At 41.3% G+C, this 12,569-nt stretch overlaps 1 protein-coding gene across 1 annotated transcript in view; it reads left to right on the forward strand.

Moving 5' to 3' along the window:
• The window catches only part of LOC125307035 (zinc finger protein 609-like), a 75,271-nt gene that overhangs the window by 27,042 nt on the left and 35,660 nt on the right, over nt 1–12,569 (forward strand). Inside the window, exon 2 of the mRNA XM_048262761.1 lies at nt 516–1,391. Coding sequence (XP_048118718.1) covers nt 639–1,391 — 753 coding nt within the window. The 5' untranslated portion in view covers nt 516–638. The remainder of the gene's footprint in view (nt 1–515; nt 1,392–12,569) is intronic.

The following is a 12,569-nucleotide window of genomic DNA, read 5'->3' on the forward strand; positions in this document are numbered from 1 at the left end:
ATTGTTTTTGGGATCTTGATAAATGTTATGGTAAATATGTATGTAGTATGTACGCTCAAGTAGAAAGTAATCACAAATATACCATGTTTTGAGGATTATTTTGTTTTACATTGAAATGTTGCTGTCTTGCACAACTATAGTTCGGGTCAGGCTATGGAGATCTGCTACACACTTATTTTAACAAGCAGTAACCAATTCCAAAAACTGACTGTAGTGGAAGTTTCAAACCACTACCATGTAGTCCTATCTGACACAATGGTTTTAAGTTAAAAAATTTTTAAGATTGTTGAACTGAAGGATTTTAACTCCATTAAACCACTTCACTTTTCATAATGGTTCTATGTCATTCTGATCTAATATTTAAGTTATTTGTAGATTTTGGGCACTATTCCGAAACATACTGATGTAGCCCATTGGAATATTTGTTTGTTTTTGGTCTGTGTTCTCTCAAAGGATGTTTTAGATTGTTAAAGTACACATCGTAACTTATTTTCTTCCTCTCTCACATCCCTTAGGGCAAGATGTGGGTAGCTGGGAAATTGATATCAGGACCTTGAGGCGACTGAAACCCCTTTCCCATATCCAGTGGTCTGAGTACTCAGACCTCAGTGTGACTTTCCTGGGCTGGTGGCACTAAAATGTCCCTAAGTGGTGGCACTGCAGGCGGGAAAGGTGTGGACTCGAATGCGGTGGACACTTACGACAGCGGTGATGAGTGGGATATCGGCGTGGGAAATCTGATTATTGACCTCGACGCGGACCTAGAGAAGGACAAACTTGAGATGTCTGGCACCAAGGAGGGCGGCGGCATGGCGGCGCCCCCTAGTGCCGTTGCAGCTTTGCCAGACAACATCAAATTCGTGAGCCCAGTGCCTGCCCCTCAGGGAAAGGAAAGTAAATCAAAATCAAAACGCAGCAAAAACTCTAAAGACAATAGCAAGGCTCCCACTGGTGATGGAGCCAAGAAAGAGTCCCAGAGCCGACCTCAAGCAGAGGCTACTGGCACCACAGCGAGTGCAGGAGGCACTGGAAATTCTACGCCCAGCAAGGGTGTCGAGAAAGGCGCAAAAGCCTCTCGAAATGTACCCAACACCAAGAAGGATAAGGATGGGTCGAGTGGGAAAAGCAAGAAGGAGAAGGAGGTCCTGGGAGGACCTGTGGCGGTGGTTGCCATTGAGAGGGAAGTGGCACCTCAAGCTCAAGCACTTGGAGGTACCCGTAATGCCTCCTTTGAGAATACCCAGACTACAGCAGACTCAACAGAGGCTGAAGAACATGGGAATAGCACCTTGGAGCCTGTAGGGATTGTACCCCCACTGGCTATTAAAACTGAGCCTGAGGAAATGGACAGTAGTGACTGCCGAGCTCTGAAAAAGGTGAAAAATGAAAAGGTAAGATGTTTTTTTCTTCTCTGCTTTTAGCATTTGTTTGGTGGATTGTGAGTACTGAAGGGAGGTATTTGATTAGACTAGACTTTGTGACCAATATGGGGATGTTTGCTCTGTGTATTACCTTTGGCAATTTCAAACTAGAAACAGCCATATTCTTTTCAGAGTTGTGCTACAGCCCATCGTTTTGTCCTGCTAAAATGATTGATTTAAAGGAGTCGGGAATGAAAGCTGTTTTGACAGTCACAGTGTTTCTGTAGTAGTCCCAACATAGCTTTGTAGTGGGGGAAGGGTCTTGGCTTGCCCTAACTGCTTTCCCTACTGTCACGGTAGACTGGGGGGTTGGGCTGGAAAGCGGTTGTTAGATTGCCTCAACCCATAGCTCCATGGGACGGAAATCTTTTTATGTGTCCCTGGATAGCTCAGAGGGGGGAAGGAAATCCCAACAAAGAGTTCAGAACTTCCAGCCAAATGTGGGAATTTTACCTGGACTAATCCAGAATGTTCTCATTTGTAAGTGCGCATTACGCCACCTGGTTTTGTATTTGATTTTAAACGACCAATGAAGCAAAATAATTCTTTCTCCTTATAAAACACTTGTGTAGTTCATGGACGGACATTCACTAGGACATTCACTCATTTGTTTTAGATTACTGCATCCATTGAGCTTTTTTGTATACTGATCAACTTTTCTGTCCCAAAATGGATTAGTTTTTAATCTTGGGATTTGTATTTTTTTTTCCTTACTCCTTTTTATTAGCGATCATAATTCAAAATTTTAATAAAATCCATACCTTCATAATGATGGTTTTCAGTGAATTATGCAAAGCAGAAATGGAAGGAAAAAAATCATAAAATTGGTCTGCTACCCTACAATTTTATTTGAACAACTGATGGCAACAGATATGAGTAGTTTTGCTTTTCTGAGTAACTGCAAATAGACCCTGTCTTAGTGGTGAAAGGATGTGGAATGTGTTGCCTTTCCTCACGAGAGAGGCGTAGTTGTTTTCTCGCCTGTGATTTGTCTGGCAGGTAGACTAACCCCATTAACAGTCTTTTTTTTCCAAGTGTTAAGGAGAGTATCTATGACGGGGCTAAGAGGCAGACGGTGCTGCTCAAAGCTGAATAGCAGCATGGTATGGGGTTCACTGCATAGCTTTTGTATGTGACCACACACATGGTGGAGGCCAGCAGAGCTTTGCATTTCTTCCTCGCTCCTAAGCCTCAAATATCTTTGCTGGAATGTTAAGTTACTAAATCCTGCGAGGAAGCCATACCACTCAGACATGTTGCCATGGCCCTGAGTTGCACTACCAGCCTAATTGTACTCTGTACAGTGTCATAAAGTGTAGGCTTGTGCTTCCTAAATTGGAGCATGAGATTAAATTGGTTTGTAATGTGTTTTTTTTTTTTTGTCCAAGTTTTGTTTTATGTGGCCTCTTATTTACCAGATACCATAGTGCCTCTGTGGACAGGCAAATGTTTCACAGGCAACCATTACGTGACGCATACCATGTTTGTGAATAATCCTGGATGCCTTATTCATGAAGGCTGGGTCAATACCCTTTACTCATGGGAATTGACTGCCAGTTCTGGTTTTGTTCAGCCTTGTTCAACCAGGTACTGTACTGCCTTTTTCAAAGAGTTTCTGTTTTCAAAGCACCAGCGTGCAACTTGAGAGCCTGAGCTCTTGGTCTGCTTTGTGTCTGTGTACTTGTTCAGCTCTTGTTGGTTGAGCATATGAGGAAGACATCAAGGCAGAGCGTGGCTTTGTTAGTCTCAAGGCTGAGCTGTGTTGTCTATTGGGTAGTCTCCGTCTGTCTGAAGAGTTCGCTTCTCACAGAGCTGCATGTTCTCCAGTTAAAAAATTGCATTAATTGTTTAGTACGCTAGTATGCCCCCCCGTCTCAAAACAAGGTGGGAAAAGCCAATTTGAACAGAGAGCAGATGATGGGCAGTGGAATTTTGTGAATAAAAGAGGGAGAAAATGTTTGTTTTCAATATGTAGAAATCACACTTCATTTTTTCCCTCTTCAGTTTCATAGTTGATAATTTGATCAGCCTTTCTACAAGCTCCTTCATGTTTCTCCCCTCTCAACCCACACAATAGGCTTGCCAGTTTATTGATTTGGTTATCATTGTGACAAGGTCTTTGGGGTGTTTTCACCCCTGGTGCACTGAGAAATGTGTTCTCTTTGTGCTTCTGCTGCTCTATGCCTCAAAAGAGGAATCCCTAAGAACATTAGGCACTCTCTTACTCTCTAATTTGGTTACCTTGAGTGGGTAAAGTGTTTAATGAAAAGAATTGACCATTTTGAGCTATTTCATACCACCATGTATGGAGAGATTTTGGTTTGAGTTTTTCTGGAAAAGGCATTCATCTATGCCAATTGGATTAAGATGTTAACATTAGCCCAAACTCAAATAGGAATCATTGTTTTTTCTGTCTATATGCAAAAGATCAGGGTTACAAAGCAAATATTTGACTTCACAATGACAGTCAAAAATTAGACCGTATTTTCCTTGACAGATTTGGGTTATTGATTTGTCACGTCAAGTGCCAACGAGGTTAAACAAGGTTAAACATTGCACATATGCAAATCATTCCAAGTCCAGCTCAGAATATTTTTTTTTTCAAATGCATATTTATTTTATATAAATATAATGCGTTATGTTATAAATCATAACTAAAAAGACAGAAATGAAAGGATATTGGTAGTATGGTGGTATTATAAAAACAGTCAGAAGTAATATGAATTTTAAACAAATCAGTCCCTGGGAAAAATAAACTGCCATGGACCTGTTTTTAGAAAGGACTGATGCAGCTGTGTTAAGAACTCATGGGTTAGCTCATCAAATGGTCTCACTGCTGCACCCTCTTAAGCAGAGGGGAATTCTGTGAAGATTCATCACCCATAACCAGTTTTTGTACGGCCGCCTTGATAATGTCAAAGGGCCCCGTAGCTCCTGCCTATTCTGTGTGTCTCAGGGTGTTCAGTGTCACCACATTGTTGCTGTGCATAAAGGGAATGAGAGAACACTGACTCCGTCCCCGGCAGCCCTATTCAGGGAATGGCTACAGGGATGCAGATTACGGCTTAGATCTCTAAAACAGATTCCCCATCCCCCACTCACATGGCAGAGTGCGGCTGGTTGGGGAGGAGCAGTTCCAGACTGCCTGACTGAGGCCATTGAATGGGGCATGCTGTGAGACTTCCAAGTCCCCGTGTTCCTGGAACGTTTGGCCCTGGGCCTGTGATCGACTGACTAAAATATTGTATAATATGATTTTAATATCAGTTTCCTATCCTCATCTGGCCTGGGGGGTATCATCTGTCCCATTTACCTGCTGCATGCTGTCTCTTGATTTGTGAGATTTTTCCTCTCTGTCGAGAACTGAGAGCTTTCAAGTTATTTTTCCTCTTCAGAGTGTGGGGAAATACCAGGAGTTCTCAAGTTCAGTAGCCTAATATAGATCAGATAAAGTGGTTTGATCGTTTTGCCTATGAATAGAGAACTCAAATGAGAGTAAGGCTTCTGGATCTCAGTAATTCCCTTTGGAAATAACATTTACAGAGGCTTCAGAATGAATAGCAGTGTCTTGTTTTCAAAGAAATGCCTTTTCAGTTTCTGTATTACTAGTCTACTGTTTCTCTTGAAGAGGGTGGGGTTGTGGAATTAGCCTTTCCACCATGTGTCTGTATCGTATGTGTTGGTGGTTTTATGCCTTACTTGTTTATTAGCCCCTGAAGTGAACCAAAAACTCCGCTCTGAAAACCAAGGAAATTCACATTGTTCTGACAATACTAGCTAAAAAAAAAACGTGTGCTCGTATTGTTTCTAAGGCAGAAAATGTTCTATACCAATGTTTTTTTACACAGATAATCATAGCAAGTGGTGTATGGTTCAAACTCCAATGTCTCACAAGCATAGAAATAACTGGTAGGAGGGGAAAAAAATGTACAAGGTCGCAGAACATCTTGGCTCGGCATGTTAAAGTGATTGCAGAGCAGGGAAACAAAGCCCTTTCATGCCTGGTTTCTCCCCTCCCTTTGCTGTCTCTTAGCTCCTTGCCTGTGTTTGTGTGAGAGCGAGAGAGGGAAAAGGAAGGAAGGAGGGAGGGAGAGCAAGCGAGCGAGAGAGGGAGAGTGAGGGGCGAGAGAGTGTTTGTCTGGCTCAGCATGCAGCAGTCAGGGAACATGGGGGAAGGGAGAGAGTGGCGAGCCTGCGCTGCTAATTCGGCTCATGAAAGACTTGAGCAGTGAGAGCAGCTGTCTTCCATTGTCAGCCAGCAAATTTCCAACGTGCCTCGTTTCGCCTCTCGATGCGTGAGTAGAAAGAAAGCTAGAGGGCAAAACGGAGGGGGAATAAACAAACATAATATGGATTGATGAGCAAAATGGGGGGCCAAGATTTGTGAATGCCTTAAGTTGGTGCAGTCTTTCTCTTTCTCTCTCCTCCACTCTATCCCTCTCTTTTGCAGTGCCTCTCCCTCTCTCTAAACGTGGGCAGGATGAATGTGGAGTCAGGCAGTCTTCTAATAATAAACCATGAGTCTATTCTGGCTAAGCTATGTGGGGAAGACTGCCTCACTGTAGGAGGAGAAGAGGGCACTTCACGGGTAGGAGAAGGAAAGGACTGACTGGGGGTAGCTAAATGAAGGAGGAAAGAGGGAGGCAAGACAGCAGTATGAATGGATGAAGTCTTTAACCTCCTACACACTGAATAGTTTTGTCACGGCTCCCACAGCTGCATTGAGCTGGTGGAATGGCAGAAAGGGTAGAGGGGAGGAGGAGAAGGGAGCGTTGCTGAAAGAGTGTTTCCATTAATGGAGCAGTGGCTGCAGAGTTGTTGCATCCTTGAGGCATGTGGTGTGATTACCAGAACAAAAACCCTTGCAGTAGGGAGGGGCCGACAACATGGCTTCTTCCTCCTCGAATGTCTGCTATTTATGGAAACTTACATTATTTGTCTCTGTGTGTGTGTGTGTGTGTGTGTGTGTGTGTGTGTCCTTGCTTGATTTGGCTACAGTCCCAAGCTTTCAGAACTGTAGCCAAAATGATTTAAAGAAAAATCGCATTGTAAAGGCAATGCATCTCTTGTTTTGATAGCGAACTCAACCATTTAATGTGGAAAAAGAACATGTATTTCCATGTATTTGTAGCAGTGGTTACTGTGGACTACGTGCTAGGCCTACCATAAACTTTACACTGTTGTCATTTTGAAGAAATCGAAATATGTCCAAGATGCTAAAATTGTAATCAAATGGACGCCCGTTGATGATTAATTTGCCTCATCATACATTAACTATTTAGGCCAGCAGAGGTAGAAAATGGTCTAATCGGAATCTCTAAAACGGATAGTTCCGGTCCTTGATTATGATTGGCTGAATCACGTTTGATGCCATTGTAAAATCCAGCACAAACCTACACCTTGACTGCATTTCGTTCTATATTACTGCACTACCATAACTTGATACAAAAGTTAAAGTAGCTGCGTCTCAACGTTTTTTGGCAACCATTCAGATAGAGGAAATATATTTCTTGGCGGAAGAATGATTTATTTATTTATAGATCGTTACATTTGTTGTTGCCTGTGCCTTTTATTTTTTTTAAATCTTGCCAGATATATGTAGTAACTGTTTTAGAAAAGCAGTAAGCCACTTGAATTTGTAGGTTACACTGATTTTAGAACAGCTAAGGAGCGCTAATGGTCTCCGCTAGCTTGTCTTGCCTAACAATACCCCTTAGCTATTCTAAAATCAGTGTAATCTACGGCCTCTCGGGGCTTATAGCTTAAGTAACAGAGTGAACACTGCAGTAGAGTGTCATTGTTTCATTGTGTCATTGTTTGAGCCATATCTTAACTGAGCGAAATATATAGCCTGTATAGGCTAGCTCAAGTCAATATTACTGGATCTTCTCAGCAATTTAATGGCAATGTGAATGACACCATTTGTATGACATGTGTATAACATGTTGAATTTGACTGGATTGTAGGGCTGGAGTGCCTGTCACTTTAAGACGTTCGTGAGGGAACCCTTCCAATTGTAACACTAACGCAGTTAAAAGGCTGCTGATGTGTGGATGCAATTCATAACGTAGTTAGTTCAAATAACGCTTTGTACTTCTCCTTGGGACAAGCACTGGAAAACACTTTTCCATTTACATCGGGATTTTGCAAACATTCAGTGTCAGAGTCAATAAAATGAGCCCTGAGTAATGAAATTGACAAGCAGCTGTAAGTAAGCATGCTAAACTCAACATCCAAACAGTATTCTAACGTTAGCTTTGAGATACTGCTTGATTGCATAACTTAACTAAGTTTTGTCTCCTCAATGTACTATATTGTGATAAGACCTTAGCAGAGTTAACTTGACTGCAGCAGTTTTGAACAAATTTGCACAGCATGGTCATGATGCTAAGTTGATTTAATAGCCATTTAGCCAGCAGTGTTCTATGCAATGCTTCTATGTGGCAACAACAATCCCTTAACAATCGTGAATATTTTGTGTTAAATGCACATGCAGAGGAGGGGCAGCGGGCTCGTTACGAGAGAGAGAGCGAGCGGGCGGGGCAGGGAAAGGCTGCGTGCGTAAAAAGTGCAGCTCAATGAAAGGATTTTATCTTATCTTTAATTTAAATAGTACAACATAGACATCAATGTGTGATGGACGATTTTGATGTCATGGCGCCCCACCACAGATTAGTCAACGTATGGGAAACACGTCGGCGCGTTGTCCCAGCCCTACTGGATTGCTAATATTTGACGCTTTCTGTATCTGACATCGTAGCCAAATGAGTTCTACTTGAGTGAACGTGGGTAGTAAGTGTAGCCCTATCTATCAATGTAGTTCATTGTCTACTCCACTATGTACTTATTTGCATAGTGCATGAATTTCAGTGGGATAGCGTTATCTTAAAATTAATACTGTTGTGCATTCTAAGGAAATGACAATCACAGTGTCAATGCAATGTCATTTAACCTCTACTGAAAAAGAGATTTGTGATCCCCTTCTCCTACATAGCTAAGATGGCAGCCATTCAGGGTGCTCAATGTCCAGTGTTTCACACTTTTTGACTATGAATAAGCTACACTGGCAGGGTCCTTAGCACACTGCTTACTTCCGTAATTGTCAGTGTGAACACCCTTACGTACCTAATAGCAAGTGTGGAAAAAGAGACCTTGATAAGGATTTGGATTAAATAAAACACAGCCACTGAGAATGATGGTATCAAATGAATGTTTTGAATGTTAAAAAAACAAAACTTAGCTAACTGGAATTGCTCTCTGAAATGGTATAATGAAATAAGGTGCATTCCGCTTGAATTCCCCTTGGGTAGATAAGGCCAGTAGTGTGAGTGAGTGTTGTTGTTTTTTGTCGCGTCTCTGTGTATCCATTTTTCTGGTGGAAATAAACAGACCGTAATCATGTTCGCCTCTCCATATATCAGGTGGGCTGCAAATGGCACTTGGTTACGGCAGTGTGGTAGTTTGAGTAAATAAATCTGGCACAGCCTTTACTGGGCTATTTGATTGGCTTCTCTGGCTGGTATAATCTTCTCAAGCAACACTTTCCTGCTCACTGTGCCATCCTGCGCATTGCAGTTTCACTTGTTTTGCTGCAATGACTCATTACCATGTTTTGACATTATTACTTCCTTGAAGTGCAAATACAGTGAAATTATTGTTTACATAGACAGCATAGTTTCTAAGAAAATGGGGAAACAGATCCCCACCATCCACATTCAATGGACCAATGGTGCACATAGTGAGCCTGATGTTGATGTCAGAATGTGATGTTGCAGGAAGTGGTGGGGCAGTTTTTTTTTTTTTTTTTTTTTTCTTCCAAAAGTTTAAAGTGGAAGGTCATGCACAGTGTCTGGCACATTTAGATATGCCGTGAAATGGAACTACTGTTTTAAAATCATCAGCCCTTTCCTGTAAAACCTTACTGAGAGACTAGGACAGTTGGTATTTATCTTGAAATTATGGCATTGAACAGCTCAACGCTGCACTGATGTCGCTCAACAAAATGGTGGCAATCAGTAAAGTTAAAGCCTAATTACAGAAGACATGCATAAAGTGAAAGCTGGCCTTTATGCCTATCTGAATTAATGACATTACCATGATAGAATATGATAAATATTTGATACCATTACCATAATAAAAAGGCTGATAATGCTGTCAGCTGTGAATAGGCTGAAATGTGTTTTCTTTAGTGTTCAGGTGGTACCACTGAGCTTCCAACTGTAATGTACCGATGTAGCCTAGTTTGTGCTGTAGGATATTATTAGATATTTTCTGTTGGCTGCCTGACTGCAAGCCATTATTCAGTCACATATTGGGATCAACTCCCATTTCTTTGGTGTCCCACTTTAAATGAACCCATCATATTTGCCTAGGTTAATTATATTCTGCCTGGGTTAAGCTTATGTGCTGTTGAATCATTATCAGCTAGTCGTGAGACTTTGAAGAGGCTTCTGTTTTTTCACCTCCTGTATTAAATTTGGTCCTGCTTGAGAGACTCTTCATAGCATGTGTGGTTAGAACTATTGATATGCAATGAGGACACCTAATTCCGAGTTTCAGAAAGGTTATGGGTGCTCTGGATCAACTGCAAGCTAATTTCGAAGTACGAAAATAATCAGACTTGTGGCCAGTTGAGAAGGAATGGGCTTTATTTCTGTGCACAGAAATTTTGGAATGGAATGCACAGCAACAGAAAGAAACAGGCGGTTGATGAATGACCAGCAGAGTAATGTACAATTTAGATATTAAACATCCGTCAGTTTCAGCAGACAGATGTTTGCTATTACTGCATCATGTCTTAAAGACCCACTCTGCATACTACACCTTACTGCAGGGTTGAGACATTGGTGGATTCACAGTAGTGGCAGTGTACAGTGTTTCCTACAGAATTGAATTCCATTTGTGGTGGTTGGTTTGCAGAATTAACTTGAATACAACAGTTTTTAACAAATTAGCACAGCTAACCAGATTTAAGCACAATTTAGTACAACCTGGAAAATCATTGTGTGGTGGTCAATGTTGATATTGTGGTGGACCGCCACAAATAAGTCAAAGTAAGGGAAACACTGGTGTAACTTTGTCGTTCTTAAGGTTGTGTTAAGATCAATGCCTGTCTCTAATGCCTGCTATCTAATAATTCTGAGTAATCAATCTCCTCCTTGCAACCTCTGCTTTGGATAAAGTGGTGTGTTGACAGGTGTGTCAATATGACAGTGCCTGCCATTTATAAAGACTCTGCCATGATCAGCATAGCCTGCTTCCCATGCTCTCCTTCCTGGAATCCAATAAAAATGTATTGAAGGGTTCAGGAAGATGTTGGAGATAATATGGGTATCATTTTTACCTTTTTAATAAGCAACGGCTTCAGTTGTACTGTCTCTCAGACTCTGACTATGTCACAGTAGCCAATTCTAATTCTAATCAGTGGTATTGAGTGCTCTATAGTCAGTTTTGTCAAATAGCCCAGAAAAGACTCTTGTCTAATCAAGATGGTGTCCCCTAAAGCCTCATTTTCTGTTACATTGCTGTTGCCTGAATTTGTTTTTATTGATCACATTCAGTTAAACCCACTTTGCATGATAAGGGCTATACCTCTGGGTGCAACAATTTGTTTGTTTTCTGTTGCCTTATTGATATGTTTATCATTGAGCTTTCCAAGTCAACTGACAAGTTTAACAGTCTTCCACTGTAGCTTTGTGGGTTGACTTGCCTTAATGAGATTTATGTCATAGAGAAGATTCCTTTAAGAAGCTTAAGGGGTATTCTTGAATGCCACATCTAAAAATGACTTGTGTTGCAGCCATCCACTAGTGTTGCCCAAATGATTTAAAATCCTCACTAAAGCATAACGCATCATTGTTATGGGTTTTAGCAAAAACAGCAAGGTCATGGAATAGCCTACTTTTCTATTGATGTCACAATTATTGGCCGATTTGTTAATTGTTGTTGCTTCCTCCAGTGACTGTGCTTCACCATTTCCTAGTAAGAAATGTACATTTAATTTCTAAAATGAATGTAGTTAAACCACTGGTACACCTCATCAGTGTTAGGCCCACACTGCTTTGCCTAGCCGCTTTTTAAACTGAATTTGAATCCACGAATTAAAGATACTAAAGAAAAGCCTTCTTTGGCAGTCACAGAGCGGGCTACTCCGGCCACGTAACTGAAGCTTTCTGTCCGCAACGCGTAAAAAACATTTTTGATGGCTGGTCTATTTTTTTTTTTCTTTGAATATACACACCGCTATTACTGGTGTAGCTACTTCCAGTGATTTATAGTAGAAGCTAATTGTTGCAACAGACGCAACACGAACGGAACGCTTCAGTTAGGTGCCCAGGGTAGCTTCCCCGTCAGTGTGCTATGTGGTTTATGCTTGTAAAAATGCATGCATTTACATTCTCCCTCAAGGTTATGACTTCAGCATTTTTACCCGCCCAGCGTCTGGCCGTTGCCTTTCCGCACTCCCTAAGCCCTTTTTAAAGGGTCGAACATTGACCAGGGCTGTAATATTAATCGTTCTTTCTCAGTCCATGTGCTCGGTGAGCTCTTTACTGCAGTCAACCCATTAGGGTTATCACATCATGTTATTAGGCCCATGTCATGGAGCTTTTCAATTCAACTTTTTACAGGCCTTAACAAATTATTTCTGCACCCATGTTTATGTGCTATAGCTAGCTAAAGATGTTGGTGACTTAGCCCACCCCTTCAAGTTCAGTGTGTTTCCAAAAAATGTCTGTCTAGGAGCGCTTCCTGGACTGTGTGTTTCCAGTTGGAGTAGGCCTGCACGATTCGGGGAAAAATATGAATCACAATTTTTTAGCTTAGAATTGATATCACAATCCTCTCCCTTACAACGTGTAATGTTTACTGCACACATGAATCTGTAAATGAAGGCTTCAGTGAAAAAGAAAACAAACATTCAATTGGCCATTCAATTAGGCTCTAAAAATTCTAAGAAAGTCAATACGCATAAATAAAACACAAAAAGGCATCCGCGACAAAAGAAAATGAATAAGCTTATTGCAAAAAAGTAAATTAAAAGATTTTTTTTTTTTTAAACATAGGCCTCTTAAAGATTCCTGGCCAGAAACACAAGTCTGTCCACATGCTCTGGCTTTAGTGATGCACAGTGGCAAGTCACAATGTTGC

Source organism: Alosa alosa, chromosome 14 (assembly GCF_017589495.1).
Source record: "Alosa alosa isolate M-15738 ecotype Scorff River chromosome 14, AALO_Geno_1.1, whole genome shotgun sequence".
In the NCBI taxonomy this organism is placed as follows: domain Eukaryota; kingdom Metazoa; phylum Chordata; class Actinopteri; order Clupeiformes; family Clupeidae; genus Alosa; species Alosa alosa.